Source organism: Polyodon spathula, chromosome 7, assembly GCF_017654505.1.
Source record: "Polyodon spathula isolate WHYD16114869_AA chromosome 7, ASM1765450v1, whole genome shotgun sequence".
Taxonomy (NCBI): Eukaryota; Metazoa; Chordata; class Actinopteri; order Acipenseriformes; family Polyodontidae; genus Polyodon; species Polyodon spathula.
In genome coordinates this window covers 10,145,759-10,162,958 of record NC_054540.1, presented here as the reverse complement: position 1 = coordinate 10,162,958, position 17,200 = coordinate 10,145,759, and the positions used below count along the sequence as shown (strand labels likewise).

Below are 17,200 nucleotides of genomic sequence, written 5' to 3'. Positions count from 1 at the left end.
TCAGGTGGAAAATAAGCCATTGACCAACATCTGGCAGCATCTTCCAGTCTCTAGCAGCTTCCAGTTGTCCTGAGCGTGGCTTGATTTTAACACCTTTGCTTGGTGGTTGCTCTCCTGGACAGAGGAATATTGTCTTCTGTGTGTAATGCTTTGATGGAACTGTTAGCAACTTATTGGTCAGGTTACGCTTGTCTTCCAATGCTAAGGCCAAACATTGCAGCACCTGGTCATGGCGCCAAGTAAACTGTCCTTGGCTAAGACCCACCTTATATCCTGTCAAAATGTGCCTTAATGTTGCAGGTAATGAACAAAAAGGACACAAGGGCTCCTCACCTACCCAGAGGTTTAGGTTCTGTGGTGATGGGAGAACATCATATGCTGATCTGATGAGGAAACTGATCCTGCTCTGTTCCATTGTCCATAGGTCTTGCCAGACGATTTTGTGTTGTTCCACACTCTCCCATTTCATCCATTCTCCCTGCTTCTCCCGGGAAATGGCCTTTACATACCTGATCCTCTCCTCCTGCTTTTGCACTTCATTGACTACCAGCTTCCTCTGTTGAGCTGGGGTTGCCTTGTGCCATGTAGGCGGAGCTGAACTGAGACCAAAACCACCTTTTCCATGCTGAACTTGCCCCAAAATATCTCCAATTCGAAGGGCAGCCTTAGCAGGCTAAGCAGTCTTCTACAAATCTCTCATTATTCAGGATGTATTTACACATGCAGACTTGCCTTAAAAATGCAACCTTAAATCCTATAGAAGTAGTTCCAGACAGTGCTATTTAAATATCTTAAAACCTTCAATAACATTCAATGACAAACATTGTGACTAGAAATACATTGTTTTGATAAAACATGGCAAAGAAAATAACCCAGATACACAAAGTAAGGAAAAACAAAAGTATTTATCAGTATTTAGGATGGGAGTACTGTACCTGTGGGATTAATGAGGAGCTGTTTCCTCCTCCTGAAGTTATTCTTTGATTCTTACCAATTTCTGTACTCAAGAAAATGGGTATATGTGCAATTTAAGTAAGTTGCTGAGCTTAATTAAGTGTGAAAGTTATGAACAACATTGTGCAACCACACAATGGCAGAAATTCCTAGCGTGTATATGATCTTGTATTTCACAAAAAGAGTGCTGTTTCCCACATTTCTTTGACAAGAGCTCACAATGTGTATTTTTACACAAAAACTAATTTTAGATGGTGCAAAAACGGCAAAACATGAATCAATGCTCTTTGTCATCCCGACAATGGTAGAGGCCCTCTAGAATGCAGTATTACACACAGCACTTTACTGTACAGGGTTGGGAAGCATCTGACTTGTTTTGCCTGCAGTAACCAACAACACTGGAGATGCAGTTGGAGCCAGATTGCCGGGAAAATGATTTGTTCTGCCACCTTTGCCCTGAATTTTACTTTCACAGTCAGGCAGTATGCAGTGGAGTGTGTTGGCTTGAGGCCTAAAAGCTTTGTGATTTCCAACAAAAGCAGAAGCATGTGAATAATCTTATGATGATTCAAAAACATTTAACTTGATTGAATCACTAGCATTCAAAATGGTGACCAAAAGCAAGCAATTTTTTAAAGTAAATCTGTGAAATAGCACGTAGGCCTCAGATTTGCTATATTAACAACGTTCCTGTTTCCCTCTTTGGGCTCTGGCAGTGCATTCCATTGAACTGGCATTCTCTCTCAATAAACCCTTCAGGTGAGGTCTGTTGCTTGACAAGGCATGTTCTGAATCATTATCCCAGATGATTACCAGAAAGTGGTCTGTAAGTATTCAGAAAACTAGATCTGCAGTCAACCACGAGCATGACCCAGGGTTATTAAGGATGTGTATTGCTTTAAGGGAAGGGGCAATATATATAGATACTAGCTAGCAGTAATCCTGACATGTAAGGATTAAAAACTTTGAAATTGGTATTTCTAAAAACTGTGAAATTGGTATTTCTAAATGTTTTTTAAACATGTCATACTTATTTTGTTATATTTCATGTTGCTGATATCTTGAAATGACTTGAGTTGAGAAATGAGTTTCTTAACCTGCTTGTTGCTACAGGTAACAGTGACATACAAAGTACAATCTATTTTACATTTACTGACTAGTTAATGATGGATAAGGCTATTATTTTCAATAATCTCTCCCTAAATGAATGTGTCTTTCAGAAATGAATCTGTAGTGTTCATTTTTAATGTAGTTCCTTCAAATTCTGTATTTTCAGTATTGTCATTCAGAATGTGCCTGTGGTGGTAAAGTCTGTGGCTATATTTAAAATGACTTTTGCCACCCAGAATGAAACATTCTTTTTCTAGCTGTATGATGTCATCATACCTAAATTGTACTAGTTTTCTAGATGTTAGGTGAAAATGTGTCAAATTCAAGGGACAATTTAAAAAACTGTCACCGTATTAAGACAGAAATATACCTCATTATCTTCTGTAATCCTGTGCAAACCTTGTGCTAAGAAATGCTTGTCGCACTACATCAAAACAAATAATGCAAGACCCAACTCAGTATCAAAGAATAGAAGCCAGCCTGAGACAGGGCACAGAGCTACAGCAGGGCTTCCCCATGGTTGTTTAATGTGCATTTAAAACAAAAATCTCTGAATAATGTCAGAACAGTTACATTGTGTATACATATACATTACAATGTAATATACAAGTTGACAACATACCTCCAGACTTTGGCTGATAAATCACTGAAATCAAGCAATACCCATGATGGTCACAATTAGGGAAGTAAAATTGGAATGTTTCTGTAAAATGACAGCCATTAGCACGGCACTTAAAAGTTTGTTGTGAACCCTTGTCAAAATAACAAAAGGACAGGGTCATGGGATCTTTTTCAGGATTAATAACACTAAAGTTAAAGTATGCTACCTCTAATTTCGTAGTAAATATAGCCTATGTTACACTATGCTGTCATGAACCAAAGAGTCAAATGGTGTTTTATCTCATTGTGTGTGTGTGTGGATATTTTGCCATCGTATTATATAATCTCTGCAGGACCACCAGGACCTCCAGGTGGTGTTCGAGTGGAAGAGATCAGAGATTCCTCAGTGAAATTGACATGGAGCCGTGGAACTGACAATCACAGCCCTATTTCCCTATACACCATCCAGGCCAGGAGTATGCTGTGGGAGGACTGGAAAACTGTCAAAACATGTGAGTTAGAACTGTGATACAAAACAGAAGAAGCAGAACTCTAGAATGTGTTACTGTCTGTTCTGCATTGTTAATGTACTGCGACTGTTTTATTTATTGTTAAATTAGTATTTGTTTTTTATAACTACAATACTGTAATTTCATGGCTTTGTGGATGATATTGTAGCAGTTATAAATCTTAAAATAAAAACCGTATTAATTATATTGTATAAACTTGGTCTCAATATCACCCTCTGAAAACGACAGCAGATCAACACGGTACAACAAACTAAAATAGACCACACTGTATTTCATTTAAAGTTCATAAATTGAGGTTGTTACACGGACAAATGATGTAGCAGGACTCTATTTAAAATTAGGGAATTTATTAAACATGCATTCAATCTAATAGTACATTCAGAAAAACAAGTGAATAATGCAGAATATTAACATAAACAATTAAGCAGGCAATACATGAAAACAATTGCACAGTCAATATTACACTAAACGATGTTACAACAAACAAGGCATTAGACATTCAGGGTTTCAGTTCTGATATATCTGATTCTGTGTCTTAAGATATTATCCACTAGTACTGCATGCAACATAGTATTACTTACATAAGACATTCTCTAGAATGACTTCACAATGAATACAAGTTACCAAAATTACAATATGAACTTGGTATTTAGATATATATATATATATATATATATATATATATATATATATATATATATATATATATAGATATATATATATAGATATTGTACCGTATATATATATTATGATAACTATACATAATATACATATTATATATCAGATATATATTATAGTATATATATACTGTGTGTGATTAGATAACAGGTATGTTATCTAATTACATGTGTTTTGTGTTTGCTTTGTACCTCTAACTGTGTATGTTGTACCACTATTCAGCTCCTTCAAACATCGAAGGCAATATGGAGGCAGCAAATGTAATTGATTTAATTCCCTGGATGGAGTATGAATTCCGTGTAATAGCAACAAATACATTAGGGACAGGAGAGCCTAGCATGCCGTCGAGACAAATTAAGACTCTGGAAGCAGGTACGACCGTTTTTATATTGTTTTATGTATTTATTCATTTTTGTATTTGTAGATTTCATCATTAAATATTTTTGTTTATTAAAAAAAAAAAAGTTATCTGATAAAAGTGTGAATTTGTAAAATTATAGGGCTAAAGCAGGAGGCATTGTTTTTGCCATGTTATTCCCGTTGTTTCAGAGACACAAAGATGTTGGTGATATCTGTACTTCATTGGCATCTTTCCTCTGGTAACAGTTAAGTATTAGTCTTGGCAGTTCCGTGGACCCATGCAGCAGTCAAAGGTCACTGTTATACTATATGAGCCATATGTGATATTTGGCTTTGTTAGTAAAGAAAGAATCGGGTCTCAGCAAACTAAGCGCATCATTAAGACTCTTTCTGTTCCTTTCTCTTTTAGCTCCCACTGTGGCTCCATCTGATATTGGAGGGGGTGGGGGAAGCAACCGAGAGCTAACAATTACATGGACGGTAGGTTCTGATATTGCACAGAGACTGTTAAAAAAAGAAAAGCCCATGCTTTGTTGTCTATGTATGGGTTTATAGAAGTTATGGACTGTCAAATGCAGGCTGCCTCATATGTGTTATCTGCAACTGTTTGACGTCTACATATATATATATATATTTATGGACAATTGACTGAAATGCAGCTGACGTGCTTCTATTTTCTGCGATTGCTCACAACTGTCTGAGTGACTTGTAAAGTTATTTTATCAGTACGGACACGTGTTAAACAGTATCTTTTTTCACTAAAGCTAATGTATTATTTACAGGAATGTATCTACTGAATACAATGTCAATGGTGTTCAAAGACAAGTAGAAACATACAATAAGAGACGTCTAAAAATAAAGATCAAACCGTTTTCTGAGCAAGAAATACTAATTCAAGAGACACACTGCTCATATGCTAGTTTAGTGCCAGATGAGGCATTCGTTGGGATTTCTGTTTTAGCCAGCTGCACTAAAACATATGAGAGAAACATTTGTGATAAATTCAACTTTTTTCAATTTTTTCAATTTTTTCAATTTTTTTTTTTTTATTATTAGCTAAGTATGTACTATTTGACAAATATGCGTGGCATTGGGTGACTTGTCACAGTAAATATAATGATACGTTTACATGCCTGATGGGTTGACAGTGTGCATTGTGTTTGCATTGCTGTAGGGCAGATGAGACCGGTATTGAGATGTTATTAATACCAGATGCTCTTTGTGTTTTGCATATGATGTCCTTCATGCAGTTGGAGTCAAACCAATGAATGTTTCTGTTACATTGTATGCAGTTTGAAGATTTATGAGTTTACTGTTTATTAACATTTTTCTTTTCTCTTCATAGCCGGTGTCAAGAGAGTACTACTTTGGTGGTAATTTTGGCTACATAGTGGCCTTTAAGCCACACGGTGATAAGGAATGGAGGAAGGTTACAGTGGCTTCTCCAGAAGCCAGGCGTTATGTACACAAAGATGCATCTATCACCCCGTCCACTGAATTCCAAGTCAAAGTCAAAGCTTACAACAACAAGGGAGAGGGTCCCTTCAGTCTAACAGCGGTTGTTTATTCAGCCCAAGACGGTAAGTAGAATTGTAAGATATAGAAATATATTGTTATAGGAGTACTATTCAACCCCTGTATTACCACTAGAAATGTTATCACCAACCCCCATTTAATTCTGTTAACAATCTTTCAGTTATTTTTCTATTTTAGTGTACTTCAATCTGGAATATGTCTATCTCAAAGACAACGAACGCTATAGTGAAAAATGTGTTGGTGCTATCTGGTATTTATAGTTCAAAGTCACTAGCATTGCATTTATCTATACTATAGCATAACATTGGCATATACTGAATTACAATTAAAAAATGCAACAACAAAAAAATCATGTAAATTAATAAAAGGAGACCTGTATGTTAGAACTTTTAAGTAGCGGTTATTGCTCCTTTAAATTAAATCATTCATAGTACTTCCTTGTTTGAAGCCTCTCGGGTGCAGTGCTGAACACTGCTTTCCCTGTGCTCTTCTTAGCAGTCTCTTATGCCCTGTTCACACTAGCATTTTTATAGCGGTATCGTTGCGGAACCGTACCGAAACATCTGCCCACATTGGAGTTCTTATCACTGTCATACTGATACAACTGTATTGGTACGAAACTCATAAAAGAGCAGGTTTCGCTCCAGTACTGTTTCGATACGACCCGGAACAGCTTAAGTGTGGACAGGTAAACCGATACGGTATCGATACAGTCAATATTCTGAAGCACGTGCACATCTTGCTTTACAGTTTAAATACTTTAAACAGCATTACATTTTACAGCGAGCAGTACCTTACCTTTACCATGGCTACAATAAAACAACACCAAAACAAAAAAAACTGTACATGGACAGGACGGCAAAACATGCTGTATTACATAACAGCAGATCCATTTCTAACAGATGTGACAGCGGTCGTCATGGAAATGAGTTCAGAACCCGAACACTGTTGATTTGAACACACATGAATGTGGACAGGTATATCACAACTGTATCTGTACTGTACCGGTATTGAAAAGTGAGTTAGGTCAGAAAGTGGTTTTGTACCGGTATATTCTGTACCGAAACAAACTGTACTAGTATCGTACCGATACAAGTGTGAACAGGACTTTAGTTGTGCACATGGAATTGCTCCTGGAATTGTGTGCTGCTTGGGTTAGTGTAGCAGTGGGGAAGTCATTTATAACATTTATACCACAGAGAATGTCAAAAATAAATAAACAACAATAAATCACATGAGAAAATATTTTAGTCTAGTATCCTGTAAGACACTTTTAAAAGAAAAGTACCTATAGTAAACCACTGTTTAAAGAAATTTCAACATGGGATTGGAATGTGTTTTAAAAAGTCAGGAAAAGAACAGAAAGTCTGATTTTTTTTTTTTCCTAATTTGGTTACCTTCCATTAACTGTGACAGACAGTTTAATATGTTATTAAAGGGTGCCTGTATTTATGCTTTCAGCTTTTACATGTTTCCTAAACATGCCTTTCAATTAACATTCAGTTTTATGAAACATAATAAGTTTACTGTCATATTTTCTTATTATTTGAATCAGTGTTCATTGTTTGGTTTGGAAACCATCAAGTGACAATGCAGACAGCAATGTTAAGTAGTTAGCTGAGTTATTACCAGCTACTGAAAGGCAGTCAAGAAGCTATTGCAGCAAGATGCTAAGGATTTAAATCATTTTTGTTCCATATGTTCCCTTGGAAACAAAGTATTTTTACAGAACTCTGATTGTTCTGATGCATAGTTGACTCGATGCCCAGTTGGAAGATTAAATATCAGGTGAAAGTTATCTGGAACAGAGACAGTAGTAGCAGTGTGTTGTAACTTGTTTTAATATATATATATATATATATATATATATATATATATATATATATATATATATATATATATATATATATATATATATATATATATACAGCTCACACTAGCAAGAGAAATTAGATCTTTCACCAACAACTTTTATTGAATAAAGTAACAGAGTAAATTAGATGCCAGTATTAATCTGTGACAATGATGAATAAAAGCAGAAGTACTACTGTACATGATAATTAATAGATCTATAGTACAAGGAATGAACTAATACTATTACATAAATTCAGGGCTTCAATTTTAATGATCTAACCCATGGCAGATCCTTATGCTGATGTCCTAAATTGTATAAAAATGATTTTCAAAGGACCTAATTTCATTGTATTGTTTATTGTATGTAGTCATTTTACTAAGTGAGGCAATAGCCCCCCTTAAATAGATAAAGGGTTCAGTATTATACAGTATGTCGACTTTTTCCACAGTCTGAACATTGCCTGGTGCAAAAATAAAAGCAATGTTGTAATTACTTTCAACAGTGTTACTGTACAATAAGACATGCTGTATATGTGTGTGTATGTATATATAAAAAAGAAACTGTTTCACAACAGGATACATTAAAAAGAGCATGTGCATTTATCTACTGACGTAGTCAGTAATAGCACCTTTATTATTTTTGATTGAGTTGATTGAGACAATTCTACTGATGCTAGCACACTGCATGGTATGTATTTCAGCTCCTACTGAAGCACCAACAGGTGTAACAGCTCGGAGCTTGTCATCCTCTGAAGCCCAGGTCTCTTGGGTGCCTGTTGTCCAGCACACAATAGAGGGGTATGAGGTATGTTTGCATCTTTTATGAGGAAAATGCCATTCTGTTGTATTAAGAATTGCCAAAAAGGTCAATTGCCAGTAGTCTAGATGCTATAAATTACATAGAATCATTTTTCCATCAGGTACATGGTCTAAATGTATGATGATGCTGATTGTCAGTCAGGAATGATGCAATTTAAAAAAATAGCAATCGTTTTTCAAAGGCACATTTGTCTGTGGCCACTCTGAGATGTTTTATTCTCCCCAACAAGAGTTTGTCCACTTTTACTATATTTTGAGCCATGTTCTTGCTGTAAATCAAATATATTGTTCTTACATTCTGGCAGTTGATCCTCAAATGTCAAGACATATGAGGCATACTTACCAGCACAGACAGGATGTTAGTAAAAAGATCCGTTCCAAACCTCATATCATGCATGTACAGACTATCTACAAGAGAACAAATATTTGGAAATAATAGATGTAAAACTTTCCACATAAGGAAACAGCACACATGTGTTACCTAAACTCTAGCAGCTTTACAGTACACCTTTACCAGGCTAGCAACACAGTGGATTTTGAACATGTATTGTAGAATACAGTCACTGTTATGGTACAGTGGTGCTGTGCTTGTTTTATGGGTAGTTTTAACCTTTTTATTTAAGGGATCATAAATTTAGACTGGCAGATAGGTAGACATTATATAAATATAGCATGTAATGAACTAGTTAAATAGATAATTTAAAACGTCTTTAAGGTCCATAAAGTGTTTTGCACATACTGTTCAGATATTTGTATGATAAAGTCAAGATGGTAGTAAAGCATGTCTTCCAAACACAGCCAACTGCAACAAATCAAAAAGATCTCCTGATATCTGGAAATTATCTTGAGACACAAATTCAGTCTATGAGTCGACAGACATTTATAAAAAAAAAACCGGAAAATAAGTTGTCTACAAAAGCTAAGTGAAAACATTCAACAGGTTCTTTTGAGCAACTGCATTCATCTTCATCATAATAAGTATGACGGACTGAACTAAACAAAACATAATCATACGTAAACAGATGTGTTGTCTCTCTCTCTCTCTCTCTCTCTCTCTCTCTCTCTCTCTCTCTCTCTCTCTCTCTCTCTCTCTCTCTCTCTCTCTCTCTCTCCCATGCTGTCTTTTCTTCATAAATATGTATGTCTAGTCATCTAAATTGTTTCTAAAAGGTTTATGTTATAATCCAGTGTTGCTACAAATACAGTACAGTAAAGCACCAGATCATTTATGTTGGCAAAATTCTCTAGACTAGTGAGCACAAAAGTAAGCAAGTACTACTGTATGTAGAGATATTATATCCAGCTTCTGGCAGGTTATAAAGGATTATGACTGTTTTCTATCCAATTACTTGCCAGTTTTTTTGTTTTTCCTGTCATTAACATAACATAGCACTTTTCGTTCTTCATCAGGTTCGATACTGGAGGACACAAGACAAAGAAGAAGCTGCACATCGAGTACAAGTATCCAGTCACACTAATTCAACCAGACTGGAAAATACACTTCCAGATGCACATTACCACATAGAGGTCCGAGCCTTTAACTCTGCTGGATATGGGCCTCCCAGTGAGCTCTGTGATATCTACACAAAGAAAGCACGTAGGTTAATTCTTCAAATTCATTAAGCAATTTCTTGCATTTCACTGTACAGTATGGAGATTGCAGTACAGTAAGTAGAGTGGGTTTCTGTACTTGCAGAAGATCTGTTTTAAATACAGTGTGGAAATGGAATAGCTCTTAATTAAGTTATTGCAAAAACTGCTAATTCTAAGAAAGTACTAGTAAAATCTATTGTTCTGTTTAAATGCAATTTAATTGTTGTTATTGTGTTTTCTTTGTTAACCTTTTAGTATGGTGATTAGGTTCAGCAATGCATTTAAGTGAATTAGGCATGCAAATGCTATGTAATTTCCCAAATAATCTTGTTATTTTCTAGCTCCTAGCCGCCCTCCAAAAATAGTCAGTAAATATATTGTCGGTTCCCGAGTGAGCATCGTCTGGGAGCATGTTGAACCTTTGGCTAATGAATCCAGAGTGGTTGGATACAAGGTTAGACATCTCCATATTTCAATGATTCTGCTGCAGTGTGTTTTATAAGGGAGAAAATTGTGCATTTTTTTCTGTTAAGATATAGAGATGAAACATCACTTTTACAAAGGATAACATCAAATGATACTGTCTATTTAATCAAATCTCTTTTCAGTTGTTTACTATACTTCACACTCAAGCCAACGTTGGCATCTTTTTGATGGAAAAATATATAAGTGAAATTTTAGAATGTTATATAGACAGCTATATCTTTTTGATTAATGAGATGCTTCCTGTAACAGTGATTTACTTTTTTTTTACATTTCTATAAGTGACAGTGTCAGGATGCATTTATCAATGCCAGGTCATGTGTGAATACTTTTAAATTGACATCTATTGACATGTATGGTGAGAGAGGATATGATTTTTTTAATTTTTTAATGCAAATAAAGTCTATTTTTTAGCCCATTGCCTTAATGGATAGCTTTCTAAAATAAAATGCATAGTTCAGTTTCTGCTAAATCATGACAGAACTGATGATGCCATTGACTTTGTTAATAAAAAAAGTATACACTTTCACCAGAAATGTCAATTTTCTGATTTTATTTGTGTTATTATATTATTTAGACATGTATTTCAGCATAATATTGTTTTAATGGTTCTTTAGGTGCTGTACAGACAAGAAGGAAAGCCAGGAGGAACGTTGTATTCAACCGGTAAACACTATATAGATGTACCAATTCCAAAAGATGGCGAGTATATTGTTGAAGTTCGTGCACATAGTGAAGGAGGAGACGGAGCAGTGGCTCAAGTCAAAATCACGGGTAATTGCTTTAATTTGTTCATCTTTCAATTAAGGAAATACCTTTACATTTAAGTGAAATTACTTTCCAAGTTATGTTCTAATTCATAAAATCAACATAATGTTGTCAGTCAGTCAGTCAGTCACTCACTCACTCACTCACTCACTCACTCACTCACTCAAGCAGCAGCGTCTTGTTACCAAATGATTATTTCCACTCGACCAGCATTAGTGTTTATTCCTGAGGTGGGTATGATGGAACTTTAATGGCAAAGCCTGTGTTTTAACTGGACCAATGCACATAGATTTGTTTAATTCAGGGGTTCTCAAACTCGGTCCTGATTTTCATTCCAGCAGAGCTCTCAATTACTTAACAGTACTCTTAATTGAACTACTAATTTGCTTAATTAGACATTTTTACTTGTTTTCAGCTCTTAGCAACAGTAAGATAATGTGTTTATTACTTTGTTGAGATTTGATGGTAACCTGACAGTTGTCGAGTATGAGCAGATATTAATCTTTCAACTTCACCTGGTTCACTCTGCAGCAAAAAAGAGCTCTTAGGGAGTACGGTAAAAGACCACTTTTTGTGTAGGTGTATAACAAATGATTTCTCCTGTTGTATGAATTGTTTTTCAACTTAACTCATTTTTTAAATGAATAAAGTAAAAGGAAAAGGGCTCTAGCGCAAGTTTTGTTGTCCCTGATTCATAGTCAAAGAAAATTCATATTCCCACTAAATTATAGCTTTCTACTTAATTTGTCTGCTGTAATTAGTTTGGCAGCAACTTGGTTGTGGAAACTGTGACAACAATTCATGCATTTTATTAGCGAGCAGAGCATAGAAGTAATTTATCTATGATCATATTTGTTTAAGAAGTAGCTTTATTAAGCTCTATTTTCTATTTGCTTCATGCTGGATATTTGCCTTTATACAGCAAGCATTGAGAGATCTACAGTAGAATCAACTTTTTCATACATGATGGTCATGACTGAATATTTTTTTCTACAGCATCCACTGTATATTGGAATCTAGTTTGCATTCCTTCAAATCCAACAACAGAATGACTGGCCAAAGCATACTGTTTATTGTTCCTAAACAAGTGCGGCGCTTGACCTAATAAAAGTAATTATCAGAATTCAGTTGTTTTAATGTAGGTTTAAACATTCATTTTCCACAGAACTTGAAATATACATGTAATACATAATTACAGTTCATAATGTTGTGTTATTTCACTATTCAGGATACCCATAAAGAACCCACTCAGCTTGGGTTTTTCAGCTATCCTCATTCGTGGAATAACTGCTGTAGACTGAGAGCCTTTATGGTGTATCCTCTGTAGCCTTAGTTTTCCATTCTGCACCTTTACTTCACAAGGTCCTTGTTGACTTGTTTGCATACATCTCTGAAAGGTAGTTTAAACTGTGCCAGATACAAACCCAGACATCCAGAGGTGAAAGACATGAGGAACACCAGATACCCTACTTCCTCCTTCTTATGAAGATCAGCTACAAGCATCACTGTAGGAGAGGCAAAACAAAAATGTAAACATGAGAAAAAGTAGGATATGCTTTTATGTTATTTTCCTACCATTCCACAGGAAAGAATCTGCTGTAGTTGAATACATAAACATTATTTAAAAAACATACAACATCTTAAAGGGATGCATTTGACAACCACTTTCCTCAAGCCCTTATTTTCACCAGTTTAATTTATGCTTTTCAGAATCTTCCATACATCACCAGATGACAACTGCAACCGGACAGCAGTTTGCCTCAGTTCATGTTTTCCAACAGGCAATTTGTATGTAATAATCTAGTATTGAATTCTTTCTTAGGAACCCAAATTGTCATCTCCAGACAGATGGAAACGCTAAGTGACTGATGTTTCGAATATTGCCACTTTTTTTTTTTTTTTTTTTTTAAATCCTTAACGTATGAACACATTCATGAACAAGTTTGTGTCTCATGCATTTTCTATTGTGAAGTAGAGTTCTGGGTTAACTTCAGCAGATGGGTCTGGTGTGTTTGAAGTCAACCATGACAGAGTGCAGGTTATTTGGTATTAAAATGCTTGTTTTCTTACCCATTTAGTTCATTGTAACACTAAACACAACTATTATGTACAGTGTGTAGTGCTGTTTATTTTGCATTCCAGAGCTCAATGCTTTGTCTGTATCCAGCCTCAAACAATATCTCTTATTTTAAATGAAGGTTTGACAAATGTATAAGTACATTAGCGTAGTGTGGAAATAAAACAATGTGAAAAGGAAACATACCAAACTTCAGTTATCATTGTGAGAGCTAGCATATACTGAAGGAAAGTCACCAGGGAAGCCGGTGTGCTAGCACCACCCATTGACATTTTTAAAGCATCGGTAATTTATAAATAACGGCAAGCCTCCACAGTCCATGACTTAACTACCTCCATGTGTTCATTCCTTTGCCCTGTTTTTTGTTGGATACATTACCTTTTTACAAAGACAGCTATACCATCTTGTAATTGATCTCACTTGCTGAAGGAAGCACCGTTATATCCATTATCATTCAGCCTGAACGCTCTTGACAGCTTGATTTCATGGGCCCTGAAAATATATGCAGTCAAGAGGGTACAATGCAATCCGTATGTATGTTCTGCAGGGCCGTGGCTGGTCCGTGCCTATCCTTTCACTTCATGAACCAAATTCTGCCATGTTTATCAAACGTCATAAACCCCATTAACATACTTTGGATGAAAGAGCCATATATTTCTAAAATACAATTCTAATAACATTTGTTAACGAGGCTCATGAAGTTTGTTGACAAAATTCTACAGGAACGGCAACCGCACAAATGATCCATTGAAAATGACAACTGTTTATGTATTGAGAATAGAAAAGAGACAGCTTTGGGGACTTTTTGGTAAAGATATTTAAGAACTGCTTTCAGGTTAAAAAAAAAAAAAACAGGTTGTCAAGAGCAAAGTGTATTGCTCCAGAAAAGCGAGCATTGGCTAACGACACATAACAAGTATTGATTGTCTGTTTTTGTTTCAAATTGTAGGTGAACTCGGAGGAGCCGTCAGTGTACAGTCTGCCAGTGTCACCAGTTTGCTGTTTTTGGTCCTGGTTGCTATTTGTTGCCTGGAGCTGTGAATGTCGCTTCATTATTTTTCTTCACTCTAGTGAAGTGGACTCCGAAAGGTTCAAGCCTGTGAGGACATTGGATCTTTTCAGAATCCCTGATATCATCTTAAAGCCAAATACAAAGCTCTTTGGAATATATAAGTGGAAATGGTAAAGGACAAAGACAGCCAGAAAATCCCATATTAAGTACCTATAAAAAAATATATTTGAAAGAGAATTCTAACTTCTAACTTGTTCAATATGCCTTCTAGAAACATTTACACTTTTACAGTTGCATGATTTGGTCTCAAGGTACAAGATGCCAGTGATATAAATACAATAGCTAAGGCTGTTAAATCCCCACAGTAGGGGATTTACCTTCAAGAACAAATGTCCAATTTATTTAATAGAGCATTTGGGTGTAAGTGGTATGTGTAAGAGTAATTGAGTCTGTCTTATATGTTTGTGTTCTGCAAATTGTATTAATGGCTGTTGTTCCTTTCTACATAAATAAAGCACCCCCAATATAGATACAGTCAAAACCAATACAAATTTCATTTACATGTTGTATATAGTAACAAACTTAAATGTTTCATGGCACAGCTTAGCTTTGCTTGCTATAGCCTACGTATGCACAGCCCATCGCTATCTGTACATCTAGCAATTGGCTTTTTGCATTTTTTAAACTTCATAATTGGATATCCATAAAAAAAAAAAAAAGGTATTTTTTAACATCACAAGAAGCTTAATAGCAAGTCACTTTGTGATTTGAACTCTTCTGCTGGTGCTTTTGGAATTATCTTTATTCTACCATGATATCATTCTTTCAATGTTGCAAGATCAACTGGAATCATAAGTTGTGTGCTAAGAATCTTGTGATACTATCTTGACAAAATGTCTGTTTTTTATCTAAGACCAAATCTAAAAAATATATAATAGCAGACTACAATAATGTTTTGTATAGTGCTACCATATCAAGTTATTATAAAGAAAAGTCTGGTATTAAAACAATTCTCCTGTGTCTGGCAAAATAATATTGAATGTGGAGAAACACTTTCAATCTGTAGCATAGTTATGAGCTGTCTTGGCCTTTACTGATTGAAAGCAATAGTAAATGAAAAACAAGAATAATACAAAGATGGAAACATAAAGCAATGAATAGGAAATATTAACATGTATACAGTAACTCACTGACAAAAAAAAATGTTATAATATCCATTTTAAATGTATGGTGATGACAATGTAGTTGAGAATCATAATACTGTGTATAACAAATTGACTGGACTGAAAGTTGGTAAACAGGTATGATACAAAAAAATATATACTTTTGTTTTGACTGTATCGTTGGGGAAATCAGTATTACCTGCTGGTGCTGTGTAAAGAATGTACTTTTTCTTGTTTAAATGGTTGATATTCCAGTCTGAGTGTGAGTGTTGATTATATGAAGTGGTTCTGAAACAGCTGGCTCAAATAGTGCAATGTCTGATGCTTCAAAAAATACTAACTTTGAACGATGTTTTAGTGGCACACCCTGACAAGCTTGGTAGAGGTAGTTTTTATCTTTTAGAATTTCAGGAAAAAAAAAAAAAGAATTAAAAGCAGCAAGCATATTGGTATTAACTGTCAAAAAGCAAAATAGGTACAATACTGCTTAAATATACATTTTGTTGTTATTATTACAGTAATATATGATTTTTGTATTTTTAAAATATTATGGAAACAAGTTGTTTATGAGTTTTATGTCTGTGACTTAAAATGTTGTTTTTTTGGTTTGATATAATCATTTTTTTATGACTGATCACAGAATTGTTTATTGAAAATAGAGATGTATAGTATCCCAGAAATGTTATGTTTGAAACACATCAGTATGGTACACAAATATAGACTTCTGCATTGTGAGTACCTAACATCAAACCACCAAAAAGTGCATTTTCTTTTCTACATAACAATAAAACAAATTATCGGCCAAATTGCCAAATGCATGAATGCCTTTAACTGCAAAATCTATGATATTCGGAGCAAATTGGTACATTTTATTGTGCATGAAATGGAAACAGAAGGTAAATTTTAATTTAAACATAATTACATATGAAAAATAATTCAACTCACATACTGATCAGGTAACTCTAAACTACCTTTACTGGTATAAAAACATACATGTTTGAATGAAACCCTCTGTGTCAGAAATATTGTAAATAAGCCTAACCTATGTATTATCTGCTTACATAAAGCCAGTCTTCTCAATTAAAATTTATATAGACAGTTGTGTTGTTTTCTGTGCATTGTGCCATATTCAAATATGGTATTTAGTAAAAGAAAATAAATAGATCGTAATGTAGTAAATGATATGGACCATGTTAGCTAAATCATGAAAATGTGGTCTAAGCATGTGCAGCACACTCAACTATATTTAGTGGTGGTCCCCACACAGTAACAGACTCCATGTACATTTCAAGATGTGCATTCTATTTCATGGGAGCTGTGATTCAGATTATCCCTGCTTTGCTGTAGCCAATTAGCAAGGCCTCCAGTGGCATGTACTATCAGCAGTGTTGCGTGATGCATTGCTGTTACAGATATTATTGGCAGGTTTGCACCCAGCCTCTGCCTGTTGCAAATGGGTCATTTTTACAATTAATGTCGTAATTTTGCTGAAATATCATACCTGTAAACTTGAAATATGTCGACATTTCAAAGGAATGTGTTTCCACTTGGTTTGAAAGATTTGTCAGTGTGTGTTAATCAATAGTCTATTTGAGAAAAAACAACACCTTTTGGCATACATGATATGTATTTGATATGCCAGATCTGAATTTCACATGTACAT

At 35.1% G+C, this 17,200-nt stretch overlaps 1 protein-coding gene across 7 annotated transcripts in view; it reads left to right on the top strand.

Moving 5' to 3' along the window:
* LOC121318133 (contactin-1-like) overlaps nucleotides 1-16,635 on the top strand; it is a 96,218-nt gene extending 79,583 nt beyond the window's left edge. For all 7 annotated transcript variants that reach the window (XM_041254462.1, XM_041254464.1, XM_041254461.1 and 4 more), the window contains 9 exons: nucleotides 3,018-3,176; nucleotides 4,095-4,244; nucleotides 4,642-4,712; nucleotides 5,578-5,812; nucleotides 8,324-8,427; nucleotides 9,852-10,038; nucleotides 10,376-10,488; nucleotides 11,135-11,291; nucleotides 14,312-16,635. In XM_041254462.1, coding sequence (XP_041110396.1) covers nucleotides 3,018-3,176; nucleotides 4,095-4,244; nucleotides 4,642-4,712; nucleotides 5,578-5,812; nucleotides 8,324-8,427; nucleotides 9,852-10,038; nucleotides 10,376-10,488; nucleotides 11,135-11,291; nucleotides 14,312-14,403 — 1,268 coding nt within the window. In that variant the 3' untranslated portion in view covers nucleotides 14,404-16,635. The remainder of the gene's footprint in view (nucleotides 1-3,017; nucleotides 3,177-4,094; nucleotides 4,245-4,641; nucleotides 4,713-5,577; nucleotides 5,813-8,323; nucleotides 8,428-9,851; nucleotides 10,039-10,375; nucleotides 10,489-11,134; nucleotides 11,292-14,311) is intronic.
* Nucleotides 16,636-17,200: the final 565 nt, after the last annotated feature.